Source organism: Dasypus novemcinctus, chromosome 25, assembly GCF_030445035.2.
Source record: "Dasypus novemcinctus isolate mDasNov1 chromosome 25, mDasNov1.1.hap2, whole genome shotgun sequence".
Classification (NCBI taxonomy): Eukaryota; Metazoa; Chordata; class Mammalia; order Cingulata; family Dasypodidae; genus Dasypus; species Dasypus novemcinctus.
In genome coordinates this window covers 10,425,242-10,444,248 of record NC_080697.1, presented here as the reverse complement: position 1 = coordinate 10,444,248, position 19,007 = coordinate 10,425,242, and the positions used below count along the sequence as shown (strand labels likewise).

The 19,007-nt window shown below is 36.5% G+C and overlaps 1 protein-coding gene across 19 annotated transcripts in view; it reads left to right on the top strand.

The window, feature by feature from the left end:
• Window positions 1–19,007, top strand: part of PUM2 (pumilio RNA binding family member 2) — an 86,502-nt gene that overhangs the window by 36,860 nt on the left and 30,635 nt on the right. For 12 of the 19 annotated variants that reach the window (XM_058287667.2, XM_058287665.2, XM_058287663.2 and 9 more), the window contains 3 exons: window positions 3,107–3,232; window positions 5,885–6,033; window positions 7,966–8,104. In XM_058287667.2, coding sequence (XP_058143650.1) covers window positions 3,107–3,232; window positions 5,885–6,033; window positions 7,966–8,104 — 414 coding nt within the window. The remainder of the gene's footprint in view (window positions 1–3,106; window positions 3,233–5,884; window positions 6,034–7,965; window positions 8,105–19,007) is intronic. The other 7 variants (XM_058287668.2, XM_058287666.2, XM_058287664.2 and 4 more) reach the window with 1 other exon arrangement.

The window sequence follows — 19,007 nt, the reverse complement described above, 5'->3', positions numbered from 1 at the left end:
GTATTTATTAAGGCTTGATTTCTAAATTTTATAATAATTGACTTATCCTTCCACTCTTGGGTTAAAAAAGACTTGCATGTTATTCTTTTGTTGTGCTTTTAGATTCAATTTATTAATGTTTTATTTATTTTTACACTAGTACGTATACATGAGAATTAGCCTCTAGGTTTGTATTCATGTGTCTGCAGTTTTTGTCCGGCTTTGTATCATACTTTTCCTTATTAAGAATTGAGATATTATTATTTTTTGCCTTAAAGTATTTCACATGGTAAACAGAAGGAAAAATTTTATAGCTGCTTTGTACAGCCCTATGCAAATAAATTCAAAAGCCTTAATAAAAATGAAAATATTTTTTTAAGAAGACATAATTTATCAAAGTTTGCAGTTATTTCTTGGCTGGCCAGTAGCTCATCCTATAGAACAGCACTGTCCAAAAGAAATGCAAGGTGTATGTAATTTTCAGTGTTTTACTAGCCACCTTTTTAAAAAGTAAAAATAGGTGAAATTAACTTTATTCCTCCAGGATACTATCACTTCAAAATGTAATCAATATAAAACTTAACTAATGAGGAATTTACCTTTTTCTTCATAGTAAGTCTTTGAAATCAGGTTTGCATTTCCCCCACTTGGAGCACATCGCAGTTGAGACTATTCATTTCAAAGTGGTCTGTAACTGCATGTCGTACCTCTGGTATAGTGACCATGTAGATGGTGGTAGTGACCGCCATCTTCCACAGTGGAGCTCTACAAAATTCTTCTAGAATGGGAGTTAGCATGTCTTTCTATTACAAAGGACCAGATAGTAAATATGTTAAGCTTCTTGTGCCTTATGGTTTCAGTCACAGCTACTCAACTCTGCAGGTATAGCATGAAAGTAACCCTAGATAATATGTAAATGACTGTGTCTGTGTTCCAATAAAACTTTACAGATGGACATTGAAATTTGAACTTCATATAATTTTGATAGGTTAAAAATTATTCTTTTGAAATTTTTTTCCCAATCATTTAAAAAATGTAAAAACTATTCTTAGTCACAGGTCTTACAAACGTGGCAAGTAGCACTTGACCTATGATTGAAGTTTACCAATCCCTGCTCTAAAAAGTCATGGCAACATATTCTGAGTCCTTTTGTGTTCAAAACTGTAGCATTTGTATCTCAAGGCATAGCCTGACTGGTTATAAAATTCCTGGTTGTTGCTTTACTTTTTTGAGTATCATCCTACTTGAAGTTCTAGTTGCTGGGTTTTTTCAGCACATTTTGATAGCTGTGCAATTATAACTATTTAGAAATAGTGAAAAACACATTTATTATAGAAGTTCTTAGAGGAAGAATAACTTAGTGGCTCCTAAACTCTTTCTACTTTCAAAGCCGCTATTTTGATTGGCCATGTTGTTTTAAGAATACAGCTATGAAGTTATAGTAAAACAGGCTTCATATTTGATGCAGAGGGCTGAACTTATCCATTGAACTTAAAATATCTAGAACAGCCTCAAATGATTTTTTTTTACATAAATGCTTCCTATGAATTCAAATTCATTCTGCATTCACATATTAGTGCCTTTTATATGCTATGCACTATGGTTAGAAAGATTTTCTCTATCTCATGGTCTTGTGGGGAGCTTACAGTTTCAGTCAAGAGGAGCCATCATATTGGAGGCACTTGCAGTTGGTTGATTTTAAAGGTGAAGATCTACAGTGTTCAACTATGAGCCAATCCTAATCGCCTGCCTTCAAATTCCTAAACCAAGTTAAATCCAGAGTTATAATACATTAATTCAAAATTATTGATCAGTGCCTCTTGTGCCCAACACTGTGTGTTAGATAGCTTATAGACTTAAGGCAGGACATAATCTCTCTGTTCTAAATTGCTCACTCTACTGGGTGAAAAAACAACAATGACGGTATATAAGGGACTTCTGGTTGTTCAATCTTAACCTGAAGCCTTTCAGCAAAAGAAATGAGTCTAGCCTCTGTGTGCACATACATGTTGTTCAGTTACTAATTTTTAAATTTTCTTTCATCTCTTGCCTTCGGTATAGATGAAAGAATACTGGTTCATGTTTTCTCATTTAAAATATAAACAGATAAAAGAATGATGGAATGAGCGCACATTAAAACCAAACTGAAAGAGAAAATATTATTTAATGCTTTAGCATAGATATCTACACTCAAAAAAAAAAGAGTAAAGAACAGGAGTGCAGAGGTGGATAGGGAATTTCTGCAATACAGGAAATTTAGGCAAAATTCATATGAGTAAATTAGGAATAAAACTATGCAGAGGGTTGAAAGGTGGGGTAAACAAACAAAGGGCCTACCTACTGCTAGGATTGGGATTTAGAGTTTTGCTTACTGAATAGGGTAACAGTCCCCAAGTTACTAATAAAATACTTAATTTGGAAACTTGACCCATTAGTGTATAGTTGAGGCAATTGTGATCTCATCTATTGGAGAGATGAGTGCATGGTGTCTCAAACAAAAATTATAATGCAAACCAGAAAGATAAACCAGAAAGCAGTCATATATGTCAAATAATAGTGTTTATATGTAAGAGGTAAAAATTAGAGAAACCCTCAAAACTTTAAAAATTAGTATATTTCAAATCTTTAACAATGGACTTAGCCATCGGAGATCAGAGATCCTTGAAACAAAGTGATGTGAAAACCATTTCAGAATCTTGTTACTGAAAGTCATTGACCAAACAGTCATAGGTTGGCTGCATAAAATGGGATATCATCTTCGAGTAAAGGAATGAAAGATAAAACTGAGGGAGTCTCTGAGAGCACTGAAATAGCTCATAGTTGTCAGTATATCGAAAATATAATGAGAAATTAAAAGCTGTGGGGCAGAGTAGGGATTGAAAAACACCAGCATATATATAACAGGAATACTGGAAAGAGACAATGAAGAGAATGTAAGAAAAGGGAGAATAGCTGAGAATTTTCCATAATTTAAGGAAAGATGAGTCCCCAGTTTGAAATGCCTATACAATGTCATGTACTTTCCTCCCCAACCTCTCCCAGAATCAGAGTAGAAATGTCTTTTTACCTAATAGAGAAAGCCATGCTTTATATTTTTATTCATTATTTCTACCCTTTTTAAATACAGCAGGTGTGTTCTCAGCAGGCCTTGCACCAGCTGCATTTGTGCCAAATCCATATATTATTAGTGCTGCTCCTCCAGGGACTGATCCATATACTGCAGCAGGATTGGCTGCAGCAGCAACATTAGCAGGTAACTTACTGTTCATCCTTGGATTTAGTGTTAATTTTTGTGTTTTTTGTTTTTGTTTGGGCACTTTGAAGTTCCTAGGAAAAATAGAAATATTTAGCCAGAATGATGTGTAATTTCCGTATGGTTGATTTATTTTCACCTGTAGTGCTACAAGAGAAAGCCTAAGCAGTAACGCTTTTCCTCATATACGTAGTTGGTTTACATTTCAGTTTTGTAGATTTGGAAATCCTGTATTGTCAACCACATATTGCCATTCTTGTGATCAAACCCATTACCCACAGAGATAATGCAAAGTAAAGAAAATAAGCTGGGGGTAGATGGTAGGAAACCCAGTTCAGGGAGAGTGTAAGGTAAAGAGCTTCAGTAATCTTAAAAGAGTTAAGCATTATAAAGTAAAATTTGTTTAGCAGTATTAAAAAGTACAAGCAAGTTAGGGGACAAAGAGATAAAACTGTCAAAGGATGAGACCGCTACCCATAATATGAAATAATAAGCAAGTGACTTTGTTATTTAAGGAAGAGTTGTGCTAGTCAGGCACAGTGTCATTAAGTTAAGCCATTTGCTAATATATAAAATTTGGGGAAGTTTGTTTTAGTGTGGGTTGGTCACAGGACAGAAATGAGTCTTTAAGTGTGGAATGGGTTGATGTGAGCCTTAGAAGGGTATTCAGTGGAGTGGGTCTGCTGATTGACTGACATACAGAGCTTTGAGGCGGTCACTTTGGTTTTTTTTTTTAGGAGGTACCAGAATTGAACTCAGGACCTCATACTTGAGAAGCAGGTGCTCAACCACTGAACCACACCCACTCCCACTAATTTTTTGGCTTTCAGAGATAGGGTCACTGAAGTGAACTATCACTGATCCATTAGACAAGTTTAAATCCAGTTCTAATAGTTACTTGTTATCATAACTATGGAATAGTCTCTTTTCCTAGGAGTGTAGGAACCTTGTTTTAGAAAGAAAAATAATAATAATTTCAAATTGTTGTTTGATGATAGACTGAAACTAACTTAACAGATTTAGTAGCTTTGGGTTATAGATCTGCTCATGGTTCTGTAAGTATGTGATCCTTCCTGGTGCCGTGCATACAAAGAGTCATTAACTTATGGGTCTGAAAGGAATAGCATTCTCGATTTAAGGCTTTCTAGGCCAGTGCTGTTTGGTAGAAATATTGAATAAGTCAGATAAGTAATTTTAAATTTTCCAGTAACCACATAAAGAAATAAGAAATTAATTTTCAATATATTTGATTTAGACCATCATATTCAAAATATTGTCATTTCATCATGTAATCAATATTTTTTAAATCAGTAGATGTTTTACTGCATAGTTAGAGCACATCTCGATTTGGTTGACTCACATTTTATTTGCTCAGTAGTACACCTGTAGTTCCTGGCTATTGTGTTAGATAGTTTTAGGTAGGGGGAATACAACTGCAGGTTGTATTTACCTTACTATCTTTGGAAATGTATTATTTTATCATTAAACATCCTAAAGCTTTTCCTTTCGGTAATTCAGTCAGTTATATTGGGTATTTTCTTCCAAAACAAAGTGAAATCAGTACTTTTTCCCTCTGTGCTTACATTATCTAGTTCTTCTGTTGTGTGTTTTTTTTTTTTAATAGATCTCCCGCATGCCCCACCCCGCCCAGATGGCTTCCTCATCTGTTTGGTCATTCTTTTTGCTCATTGTCTGCTCTTGATTTTGCTCGTTGTCTGTTTGTTTCTTCTTTTAGGGGGCAGTGGGAACCGAACCTGGGACCTCCCATGTGGGAGGCAGGCACCCAGTTGCTTGAGCTGTATCTATTTCTTGCTTGTTCTTGCTCATTGTCTGCTCATCTTCTTTAGGAGGCCCTGGGAACCCAACCCAGGACCTCGCATGTGGGAGGTGGGCATCCAGCTGCCTGAGCCACATCTGCTCCCCCTGGTTCTTTTTTGAATTCACTTGCTGGTCCTATTTTTTAATAGAATAGACATTATTGTCATATTTGTTTCCGTGTGATTTTCAGTTGTTTTGTGAGAATCTGTTTCAGATATGAACACTATTTTTAAATACAGGGTGTGCGCTTAAAATACTGTTACAACAAGCTTGGTGCCGGAAGTTCCCTAGTTTTGTGTTGTAGATTGCAAAGCTAGATAAAATCTTGTTATGTTTTTGTGTTTCTTTTCAATAGGCAGATGATACTTTTTTTTTAGAGTTTTGAATGAATTGAGCATGAGATGTGTAATGTTCTCTGTATATATTACCTATGTTTGTCAATACCAGACCCATAATTTGGCATTCAGTAAATATTGGTTAAGTGTCCTGTCAGTTCATTGACAACCTTGAATTTAGTGACGCATATCTGCATTAAGGAAACTCTCATCTCCTGAATTGTTAATCTCTTAAGAATCATGTGAATCATGCTTCCTCTCTAATAAAATCAGAAAAGGTATAAAATGGTATAAGCTTTTAATAATCATTATGTGACTCACACTTTAATAGAATCAGAAAAGGTATAAAGTGGTATAAGTGAGTGGAGAATTATAAGGACATTGTCTTCTAATAGTCTCATGTACTGTCCTCGGTTTTAATCTAATGATAACTGACCATCATATGACTATAGCGACTTATTTTCTTTTTCTTTTTTTTTTGCGGGGGGGTGGCGGTTAGGTCCAGCAGTGGTTCCACCTCAGTATTACGGTGTTCCGTGGGGGGTGTATCCAGCCAATATATTTCAGCAACAAGCTGCAGCCGCAGCTGCAGCAAACAACACAGCAAATCAGCAAGCAGCATCGCAAGGTCAGCCTGGACAACAACAGGTATAGTCCTTCCTTCATTAAATAATGCCTGAAGATTGGTTCTTTGAAATTCTGTGAGCTCTTTGAGTACAAGGTCTGTGTCTTTATGCTCTTTTCTTTCCTCAGTATATAGTTTAGTAGCTGGCATATAGTTGATATGCAAGTACTTATTTCCATGGTTGTGTTCTTTTAATCAGCAGTGTCTGAATTTAAGGATTTGTTTGTATTCCATTTTCTACGTTTATTTGTTTGCTGTCTTAAAGTCTCTAGCAATTTTGAAATTTCTTTTCATCATTTCTTAAAGCAGATTAATATTAATGTTCTGTTTTGTTTTGTTTTATTTTGTTTGTTTCAGATACCAGGGCCAGGGATTGAACCCTGGACCTTGTCGGTGGGAAGCCAGCACTCAACCACTGAGCCACATTGGCTCACCTGAGCTGGTTTTTTCATTTGTTGGGTTTTGTTTGTTTGTCTCTAGGAGGCACCAGGGACCTCCCATGTGGGAAGCAGGTGCTCAACTACTTGAACCACATCTGCTCCCAGAAGTGTTCTTACCAAGTAAACATCACTTAATTTTCCTCTGGGTATTTAAATTATTATTTGAAATATTTCTGACCAGAAAAAGGAAAATAATGAGTATTCTATATTTTAACCAAGAAAAGATGAAATATTTTTATTAAATTTAGCTTTAAGTTCTTCAGATAGGCAGTGTCCTTGTAGTTCAGTAGTTGAGTGCCTTCTTTGCATGTATGAGGTCTGGGGTTCAATCCCCAGTACCCCCCCCCCCCCAAAAAAAAAGGAAGTTTTTCAAACAGGATGAGAAATGTTAATTGCAAAGTTGGTTTTTTGTGGGTTTTTTGGTTTTGTTAATTTCAACTGCTGTCATAAAATTATCTTGATAAAGTTGTAAAAACACTGTTGATGAACATCAGGATTCTTGGTACCATATTCATCATATTTATACCAAAAGAAGCAGTATAATGACAAGTGTGGTGTTACTTAGTTGGTGGTGAAATTTTATTCTAAATTGCCTTTACTATAGTTTTAAATTCTATATTGATGCTTTGTTGAAGTGGTCCTCTGGCTCAGTCCTTGGAGATCATTCCCATAGTATGTTTAAATAATTTACTATTTTTTTAACCTATGTCTTTTCATGGGAAATATAAAAATAACACTACTTTTGCTGTGCACACACCTGTATCTGATGCTTACTTATGTGGATGGGACTTAAAATGAAGACACTTTGTCCTAAACTGTTTGAATTTCTGTCTTTGTGAAATTTCATCATGCTTGAATATAATCACTACTACAGTTGCTGTGTATTATAAAGTAGTAAAATTTGATCAGCTTTAAGAGTTTTCACTTGTTTTGATATAACTCTTGTGCTCTTTATTACCATAAGGCTTTAAGTTAAAATAAAGCTTTGACCCACCTTTATTAGTTTCTGAATTCTCTAAACTTGAAGTGTCATTTAGCATTAGTCTGTTAACGACTCAGTAATCATACTTAATTTGTTCCCTTAAACTTCTTTATTACTGTTTTCAACCTTAGAAAATAATAAACAAAATTTACGTTATCTTTATAGTCTTAATCTAAGATTTTGCCATTTCCCAATTACCCCCAAACAAATCTTTTTTGAAAGTATTACTCTGGTAAGTTAAAGAGCCCAAATGTTAGAAATAATTATTTTCAAAGACTTTCTAGAGCCTCCATGTTGCTTTGTAGGTTTTTCTAATTGTCAAGAGCCACTCAAGTGTGTGTTGTTTTTTTGATGTTAAAGTATTTTGTATTTTTTAAATGCTAAATCTACATTGCATTGTATGCAGATATATTCAGAGACTATTCAAAGCTAACCTTCTTTGTAATATATACAAAGTTGTCCGAGATACACTTATTTATCTATTGTTTCATAGTTTCGCTTTTTAAGGAAAGAATATTATTTGTCCTTTTTAGGTTCTCCGTGCTGGAGCAGGTCAGCGCCCTCTTACTCCCAATCAGGGACAGCAAGGGCAGCAAGCAGAATCACTTGCAGCAGCTGCAGCAGCAAATCCAACTTTGGCTTTTGGTCAGGGTCTTGCCACTGGCATGCCAGGTATATAGTTGGTTAATTGTAGAAATTTGAGTAAATTTAAAACGTTGCATGTAGACTGTCACACTGAAGGGTGAGAAAAATTCAAGAAGTGTCTTTAATATCTTGCCTATCTTGGAATTACTGAGAACTCAGATACTATTAATTCAAACCAGTACTTTGTGAGACTCACTGAGAGGGATGGCAGATATTTCGTGCATGTGTTAGAATTCTCAACATAACCATTTTTTCTTACACTCTTATGGCATAAGTCATAGCATCTTTCCTGCTGAAACTATCCCAGAAATTGCAACATGGTAATTCCAGGGGGAAAAAAAACAATTGGTTAGAGTTGGCATGTTAAAACAAAACCTATTTGCCATTCCTGCATCGTAAGAATAGTTGTTCGGGTAATGTTGAGAAGTTTGCAGCTGACATTTTCTTCTTTGCATATTGTTCAAACTGGTTTAGTGTTTTTGTGGCATTTTAAATTTGATATTTATAACTTCATAGCAACTGTGTCCATAATGTTCATATACAGAAATTTGAATTATAAAATCTCGGTCATTACTACTATATAATTTTTAGAATAAACCAACAAAAATGGATTATGAAGCTAGATATAAAATTACTGCTTAGATAATAAAGAGGAAAGGCGAAAGGAAGATATTTTTCTTGAGCCAAAAATGCTTTTGTTTTTAAAATCAGATTTAAAGTTACATTTGAATGTTAGTAGATAAGGTATTACGTCTTATTCTCTTCTTTCATTCTGTCCACATATAAGAGTAACTTTTTCCCTATAACTATACATTTTTTTTAAAACATTTATTTATTTATTTATTTCTCTCCCCTTTCCCCCCACCCCAGTTGTCTGTTCTCTGTGTCTATTTGCTGCATGTTCTTCTTTGTCCACTTCTGTTGTTGTCAGCGACACGGGAATCTGTGTTTCTTTTGTTGTCATCTTGTGTTAGCTCTCCATGTGTGCAGCACCATTTCTGGGCAGGCTGCACTTTTTTTTGCGCTGGGCGGCTCTCCTTATGGGGCGCACTCCTTGCGCGTGGGGCTCCCCTACGAGGGGGACACCCCTGCGTGGCAGGGCACTCCTTGGGCGCATCATCACTGCGTGTGGGCCAGCTGCACACAGGTCAAGGAGGCCCAGGGTTTGAACCACGGACCTCCCATGTGGTAGGCGAATGCCCTGTCCACTGGGCCAAGTCTGCTTCCCAGATTATTTTTTTAATGAAATGTGAGTTCCACTTTCCAATTAATTGCAATGTAGTTTTCTGTATAGATAGAATAGAAACATTAGGAAATGTATTTTGTATATTGGGGAGAAAAGTGTGGGAGTACACAATTGAGGGCATTTTCTGTAAGTTTTTTTAGGATTTATGTGTTGATTGCATTCATTCCTGTCTCTTGATTCTTTTTTTTTCCATGCCAATTTTTAAAAATTAAATTATTATTTTTTTGAAGATACACAGATCCACAAAAATGTTACATTAAAATATATGAGGTTCCCACATCCCCCACACCCCACCCCACCCCTATTCCTCCCACATCAACAATCTCTTTCATCTTTGTGGCACATTCATTGTATTTGGTGAATGCATTTGGAGCACTGCTGCACTGCATGGATTATAGTGTACGTTGCAGTTGACACAGTCCATTCAGTGGGTTATGGCAGGATGTATAATGTTCAGCATTTGTCCCTACAGTATCATTTAGGACAACTCCAAGTCCCAAAAATGCCCTCCATCTCATCTCTTCTTCCCTTTCCCTGCCCTCAGCAACTACTGTGGCCACCTTCTCCAGATCAGTGCTGCAGTTTCTTCCATTACTAGTTACAATAGTTCTATGGTAGAATACCAGTAAGTTCACTCTAATACATATTTAATTCCTCCATCCTGTGGACCCTGGGTTGGTGATGTACACTTGACCTCTATATCGAGAGGGGGCTTAGATCCCACATGATGGATGGATGCGATTCTCCTGCTTGGAGTTGAAGGCACTCTCAATTCCCTGGTGTGGTGGTTGACCATCTTCACCTCCCTGTTAGCTGACCTGTGTAAGTCCAACAAACTGGAGAATAGGAGTTGCAACTCTGCTGAGGCTCAGGGCCCAGCTAGCACGTGGCCAGTCCAGAGATTCAAGTCTCTTGGATATACACCAACCCCAGTGCCAACTACAGGTTCAGTGGAAGTGACAGAAGAGGCTTGTATAGAAAGTTCACATCTGAGTTCAACTCCATCACACTCAGGAACACAGATTCCAAAGTAGGGCCCACTGACAAGGCACTGAACTCCAGAGCCATCTGCCATGACCTTAGAACCTGTGGGTCTCCATAGCCCTCAGGAGCACCAGTACCTGGGGTTGTATTTTCTATGCTGTCTCTGGGATCCTGCTGTGAGGCGTGCATAAGCATGACCCCTCTGATGACCTCCTGGCTCTTTTTTAAGACTCTTAACCATATAAACTCATTTGTCTTTACCATTTTCCCCTTTTATTCAAGGTCTTTTTCTAGTTGTATCACCAGTTAGTGATTGTAGTAATCCCTCGGTGTCAGGGAGGCTTATACCTGGGAGTCATGTCCCATGGTGGGGGGAAGGTAGTATGTTTACATGCTGAGTTTGGCTTAGAGAGTGACCACATTTGAGCAACATGGAGGCTCTCGGGAGGTAACTCTTAGGCACCCTGCAGCAGTTCTAGGCCTAATCCTCCCTGGCATTCTTAAGATCTAGATTTATCATCTTGCCTATTCCATCAACAAAGAAGATGTTAATACTCCTGTCCCTCAAGTACAGAATGATTGTAATAGAGTACAGACTGTTGTTCTCTTTCTATTTTTTTAAGCTATTTTATTGATATATTAATATACCATGCAAACCATCCAAACTGTACATTCAGTAGATTTTGTGTAGTCCCAAAGCATTTATCAGGACAATCAATATTAGACCATTTTCATTACTCGAAAAAGAAACCCCCCACCCACCCCTTAGTGTTTACCTTTCAGTTCTTCTGTCCATCCTCTGCCATATTTATGAACGTCGGTGTGCAAATGTCTTTGCATTCTTCTCAGTTGGTACGTAAAAGTGGAATTGCCAGACTATATGGCAGATCTGTATTTAATTTCCTGAGCAACTGCAAAACAGCTTTCCATAGCAGCTATACCATTCTACATTCCCATCAGTAGTAAATAAACATTCCTATTTCTCCATTTTCTCTCCAACACTTGCAGTTCTGTTTTTTTTTTAATAGGTATGGAATGGTATTTCATTGTAGTTTTGATTTACATTTTTCTAATAGCTAATGATGTTGAACATCTTTTCATGTGCTTTTTTGCTGTTTGTATTTTCTCTTTGGAAAACTGTCTATTCATGTCTTTTGTCCATTTTGTCATTGGATCGTTTGTCTTTTTATTGTTGAGTTGTAAGATCTCTATGTATTATGGATATTAAACTCTTAGCATATATGTGGTTTCCAAATATTTTCTCCCATTGAGTAGGCTGCCTTTATACCTTCCTGATAAAAAGTCCTGAGTTACAAAAACATTTATTTTTAAGAAAACCCCATTTATCTGTTTGTTTGGGTTTTTTTTTCATTGCTTAGGATATAAGGTCTAAAAAACCACCTACCAAAAGATCTTGAAGATGATTTCCTATATTTTCTTCTAGGAGTTTTATGTTCTGGCTTTTATATTTAGCTCTCTGATCTATTTTGAATTAATTTTTGTATGTGGTATAAGATATGGGTCCTCTTTGATTCTTTTGAATATGGATATCTAGTTCTTCCAACACGACTTCTTCAGAGAGACTGTCCTGTTCTGGTTGAGTAGGCTTGGTAACCTTTTCAAAAACCAGTTGAGGGGAACAGGTATAGCTCTGGTATGAGTGTCTGCTTCCCATGTTCAAGGTCCTGGGTTCAATCCCTGATAGCTCCTAAAATTAAAAAAAAAAAAAAAGAAATCGACTATAGTGACGTGTGGGGGTCTGTTTCTGAACTCTCAGTTTAATTCCATTGACCTAAATGTCTATCTTTGTGCCAATACCATCCTGTTTTAACCACTGTAGCTTTGTAATATGCTTTAAAGTCTGAAAGTGTGAGTCCACTAACTTGGTTCTCTTTTGTAAGATATTTTTTGCTCCTTTCCCTTCCAAATAAATTTGGTAATAGATTTTTCCATTTCTGCAAAGTAGGCTATTGGAATTATGATTGAGATTGCTTCGAATCTATAAATCAGTTTGCGTAGAATTGACATCTTAACAATACTGGTTTTCCAATCCATGAACACAGAATGTCCTTCATTTGTTTGTGTCGTCTTTAATTTCTATTTAGCAATGTTTTGTAGTTTTCTGAGAATAGATCTTTTACATCCTTGGTTAAATTTATTCCTAGATACTTGATTATTTTAGTTGCTATTGTAAATGGAATTTGTTTCCTGATTTCCTCCTCAGACTGTTCTTTTCAAGTGTTTAGAACCACTACTGATTTTTACATGTTAATCTTTTATCCCACTACTTTGCTGAATTTGTTTTATTATCTCCAGGAGTCTCATTGTCCATTTTTTGGGATTTTCTAAATATTGGATCACATTTTACTAATTCTTTCTGATGTGGCTTCCTTTTTTCCCTTCTTCTTCCTTCTTTTCCCTTTTTTCTTGCCCATCTGCTCTACTAGAACTTCCAGTACAATGTTGAGTAACAGTGGTGACAGGGCATCCTTGTCTTGTTCCCCATCTTAGAGGGCATGCTCTCAGCCTTTCACCATTGAATGTGCTTGGCTGAGGGTTTTCATGATGCCCTGTATAATGATGAGGATGTTTCCTTCTGTTCCTAGTTCAGTTATTTTTTTCAAGAAAGGATGCTGGATTTTGTCATATGCTTTTTCTGTGTCAATAGAGGTGGTCATATGATGATGTTTCTCTTATTTGTTAAAGTGACTTATTACACTAATTAATTTTCTTGTGTTGAAACCACCCTTGCATAGCTGGGATATAACCCACTTGATCATGGTATATAATTATTTTAATATGCTGTTAATTTCAGTTTGCAAGTATTTTTTTGAGGATTTTTGCATCTGTATTCATTAGAGCAGTTTGTCTGTATTGTCTTTTTTTGGTAATGTCTTATCTGACTGGTATTAGGTTGATGTTGCTTCATAGAATGTTAGGTGGTAGTATTCCCTCTTTAATTTTTTTGGAAAAGTTTGAGCAGGATCGGTATTAATTCTTCTTGGAATGATTGGTAGAATTCACCTCTGAAGCCATCTGGTCCTGGGCTTTTCTTTGTTGGGAAGTTTTTGATGACTGAGTCAATCTCTTTACTGTGCTTGTTTGTTGAGGCCTTTTATTTCTTCTCTCTTTTTCTTTTGTCAGTCCAGCTAAGTAAGGGTTTGTCAATATTGTTGATCTTCTCGAAGAACCTACTCTTGGCTTTTTTCTCCATTTCATTTATATCCGCTCTTACCTTTGTTATTTCTTTACTTCTGCTTGTTTTGGGATTAGTTTGCTATTTTTGTACTTCCTCCAAGTGTGGTTTAGGTCTTTTATTTTAACTCTGCTTTTTTAATATAAGCTTTGAGGACTATGAGTTTCCTTCTCATCACTGCTTTCATTGCAGCTCATAGGTTTTGTTATGTTATTTTCTCATTTTCATTGTCTCCAGATATTTGTTGATTTCTCTTGCAGTTCTTTAATTACCTTTGTCTCTTACAACAGTTTTGCATTTAAAATCTGTTTTGTCCGATATTAGTGTAGCTAATCCATCTCTCTTTTGGTTACTGTTGGCATGGATTATCTTTTCCCAGTTTTTCATGTTCAGCTTATTTTTGTCCTTATATCTGAGGTGATTCCTTTGTAGAGAGCATACAGGTTGGTTCGTTTTTTTATCCATTCTGCCAGTCAGTGTCTTTTGTTTTGGGAGTTCAACTCATTTATATTTAGCATTAGTACTGTAGGGGCATTTCTTACTTTGGCCATTTTATCCTTTGACTTTCCTGTGTCATCTTGTACTGTTGTCTATCTTTTTACTCTTTTAATTACTCTTACTGATAATCATTTCTACACTCCCAAGTCTCTCTCTTCTGTTTTTACCCTTCAGGCTTCAGCCGTCCCTTTACTATATCTTATAAAGCTGGTCTCTTTGTCATGAACACTCTCGTTTTCTGTTTATGAAAACTTCAAACTCGCCCTCATTTTTAAAGGACAGTTTTGCCAGATAAAGAGTGCTTGGCTGGCAGGGTTTTTTTTTTTTTCTTTCAGAATCTTAAATATGTCATATCACTGCCTTCTCACCTCCATTTGTTCTGGTGCGAAATTGGCGCTTAATCTTACTGAGCATCCCTTGTATGTGACGAATTTCTTTTCTCTTGCTGCTTTTGGAATTTTCTCTTTATCACTAGCATTCGACATACTGAATAGTGTACCTTGGATTAAGTCTATTCAGTGTTTGGAGTACATTGTCCTTCGATATAAATATGTTTTTCATAAGGGTTAGGAAATTTTGGGCCATCATTTTCCCAAATATACTTTCTGCCCCTTTTCCATTGTTGTCTTCTTCCATGCATGTTTGTGCATTTTGTGCTGTCATTCAACTCTCATGTCTTTTTTTTCTGTACCATTCTTCTCTACTTCCATATGCCATACGTTCACCTGACCTCTCAAAATCAGTAACTAAACAATAATACTGTAGGAATTAGAAACTTTGAATTGAATCATAGTGTTACATAGTTAAAATTGTTGACTATAGCTAAAGCACATCATAGAGGGGGAACGTATAGGCTTAGGAGCAAATATTAGAAAATAAGAAACTATAAAAGGAAGAAAATTAATCCAAAGAATGTAGAAGGAAGCCAATAATAAAGATAGGAGCTCATGTGAATTAAATAGACAAATCTTCTAATCAAGAAATCCCAGGCCAAGGTAGCTTCTATGGTAAATGATACCACACATTCAAATAAGAAATATTTCCCATGTTAAATCAGTTACTTCAGAGAATAATCTTGATACTAAAGCTTGTCAAAGGCAATACAGAAAAGAGAAATTGTAGACTAATGGCACTTAAAAGCGTCAATTTAGAAATCCTAAGTATTAATTATCAGCAAGCCAAATCCAACAATATGTAAGCAGTATATATCATTTACAAGCTGGTTTTATCACAGGATTGCAAGGTGAACATTGGAAAATCACTGTATAATTTGCCACATTAAAACATTAAAAGACATTAAAAGACAGAATTCTCATGAACTTCTTCATAGATGTAGGAAAAGCATAATACAGCCATATATTCACGAACTAACTCTTCTTAGCAAATTAAGGCTAGAAGATAACATATCTGCTGAGGGGGAATTGACAAAAAAAAACCTAGCACAAGTTTCATTCTTATGGGAAATGTTGAAAGCTTGCCTTTTAATGTTGTAACAAAAGAAGGATTCCTATTAACATGGCTTTCCTTTAACTTTCTAGTAGAGGTCCTGGCCAGTGCTGTAATAAGAGAGAGAAAATTAAATGAAAAGGCTGGTAAAGGAAGAAAACAAAACTGTCATGTGCAGAAAATATGATTATGGGGAAGCAGATGTGGCTCAAGCAATTAGATTTCCATCTGCCATAAACGAGGTCCAGAGTTCGATACCCAGGGCCTCCGGATGAAGGCAGGATGGCCAGTGTGGCAAACTGGCACACCAAGATGACACAACAAGAAGAGACACAGGAGAGACGATAAGAGATACAGCAGGCCAGGGAGCTGAGGTGGCGAAAGAGAATGATCGATCACCTCTCTCCCACTCCGGAGAGTCCCAGGATTGGTTCCTGGAGCCACCTGATGAAAATACAAGCAGACACAGAAGAACACACAGCAAATGGGCACATAGAGCAGACAGTGGAGGGAGGAGGGGAGAAATAAATAAATTTTTAAAAATATATATGTATGATTATGTATTAAATGAATCCGCATATAGTATTAATAAGGGTTTTAACAAGGTTTCTGGATACAAAAATTAAAAGACAAAGCTATGACTAACACATAATGTTTGAAAATGTTTAAAGATTCTTTTTACCATAGTAACAAGTACCTAGGAATATAATTTTAAAATTGTGCATGATTTCTATCAAGAAAAATTTGAAGCTTTATTTAGATATTAAAGGAGGGCTAAAGGAGAGATTCCATTTGGCAACTCAGTATTTTTAAACACATCAGTTGTCCCCAAATTGATTTTTACAGTGCAATCCCAATATAAAAATCCTAATGGGTTCTTTTTGTGGTATTTGAACCCCTGATGGTAAAATTTAAATGGAAATGCAAAGGGTCAAGGTTAGTCAAAACACTCTCAAAGAACAAAAATAAGTTAGAAGGATGTGCAGAATTCTATAGTAAAATTTACTCCAAAGCTTTAGTCAAGTTACTGCATGGAGAGACAGAACAGAGACCTCACGAGAGAGATCTCCAGAGAATGAGCACCTGATTGATACCAAAATAAGCACTGCAAGGAAATGGGAGGGAGTAGGTTTTTTGTAAATATGAGAGAGTATAGAAAATTGGTTGTCTGTATGGGAAACAGGGATATTGGACCTCTTCCATACACTGCGTTCTGTAATCAGCTATTTGGATTTGGGACCTAAATGTGAAAATGAAATCTTAAAACTCTTTAAAAATAATACAGGGGAATTGTTTCATGAAGATAAAGAAAATTATAAGACCACATTACCCCAGAAGTCACCATAAAGAGAATGGAAGACCAGCCAGAAATGGGAGGTGTTGCAGTAAGATTTTGAAAGAACTAGAAATCAGTAAGAAAAGTCAGGACAATAAGCAAGAAGAGTTGAACAGGCCTTTTACAAGAGGTGATCCAAATGCCCATTTAAAAAATGAAAAGATGCTCAACCTCCTTAACAATCAGGAAAAGAAAATCAAAACCACATTGAAATACTTCTGTGTGTCTTCCAGATTGGCAAAAAATTTAAGTCTGACAGTACCACCTATTACTGAGGTAATGGAGCAATGGGAATTCTGATACCACCTGGTAAGGGTACACATTTGCACAACCACTTTGGAATCGGTTTGACATTTACTGAAGTTGAAAATATGCTTACCCTATGACTCAGTGTCAAGGGATATAGGCCCCTAGATACAGAGACATACATGCACGTAATGCAGCAGGGTACATGTGCAAGAATGTTGGTGCAAATACTGTTGGGAACGTTCGATACTGGGAACAATGCAAATACAGATGGATAATGGTATCCATCCAATAAGTTGCTGCGTGGTACTGAAAATGAACTAGAAGGTTCTACATACAGCAACATGGATGAATCACATGCAGAATTTTAAAACTAATCCAAACCAAATGATAGCTTAGAGGACTGCATTTATGGATAGTTGTACAGTATGTAACACTTAAAAGGGATGGAGAAGTTAATGGTTTATGGAATATGGGAAGTGGTTTCTCGGGTCCTAAGCAGTTTTCTATCTTGTGGCTATACTTTTCTTTTTCTTTTTTTTTAAGATTTATTTTATTTCATTCCCCCTGTTGTCTTTTCTATATCCAGTACTGTGTGTTCTTCTCTGTCTGTTTCTATTTGCATTAGGTGGCTCCGGGAACCGGCCCTGGGACCTTCCAGAGTGGAAGAGAGGTGATTACTCTCTTGCACCACCTTAACTTCCTGTTCTGTCTGACTTCTTATTTTTCTCTCCTGTGTCTCTTGTTACATCATCTTGCCGCACCAGCGCTCAGTGTCGGCCAGCACTTCTGCATGGGTCAGCTTTCCCGCACTGGGTGGCATTCCAGCATGGGCTGGCACTCTTTGTGGGCCAGCTTGCCCTTATCAGGAGGCCCTGGGCTTCAAACCCTTGACCTTCTATATGATAGATGGGAGCCCAATTGGTTGAGCCACATCCATTTTACCAACAGTTTTTTTGTGTAACTGACCTTACACTATACTCTTTTTATACACTTTATGTAGTATATTTCAAAATAATTTTTAAAAATTATAAAGTCACATGTTCTTTAAAGTATATTTTCTGGTTTAGAAAAACACTCCTTTTCCTCTAGCTCTTATCTTTTTCTTCTTTTTTTCTTTTTTTTTTTTTTTTTTACAGCAAAACTATTCAGAAACATTGTCTGTACTTGTTCTTGGTGGTTCTTCCATTCTTTACCAAACCTATGACAGTTTGGCTTTCACCTCTGAAAACGATGGCTTATATAATTGTTGAATCCAATGCTCATTTCTCAATCCTTAAAAGCTTTTAGCAGCATATGACATTGATCACCAACTCTTCATTGAAATTCTTTTTTCTCTTGGCCTTCACAGTACCACATTGTTCAGTTCTTACTTCCTCAGTGGCTGTTCTTTCTCAGTCACTTTTCTGGTTTCTCCTCTTTCTAGCCTCTTAATGTGAAATGCCCTCAGTATGTAAAACTCTTTATTTTCTTAGTTTCATCCTGTCTCATGGCTTTAAATACCATCTTGTGCTAAACTTAAGTTTATGATTCTAGCCTGACCTGTATATCCAGACTTGTATATCCAGCTACCTGTTTGACATCTCCAGTGGGATATCTGACAGTTTGTAGTTATCAGATCCAAAACTGAGTTCCCACAACTTTTTCTCTTGCAGTTTTTACACAACATTAACATTCTTGAAATGCTCAGGCATCCAATCTCTAGAAATCCTGTTGGCTTTCAGAATCCAACTATCTATCTCTACCTCTCCTGCTTTCCTTTGACTAGTTATTATTATATCTCACCTGAATTCTTGAAATAGCTTCCCAGCTGGGTTCCCATTTTTCCTTTTGCTCTCTTCTCCCCATCAAGTCTATTCTTCGTGGCTAGAAAGATTATCCCACTCTTCTCAAAACCTCCTGATGGTGTATTAGCCAAAGGGGTGTTGATGCAAAATACCAGAAATTGGTTGGTTTTTATAAAGGATATTTATTTGGG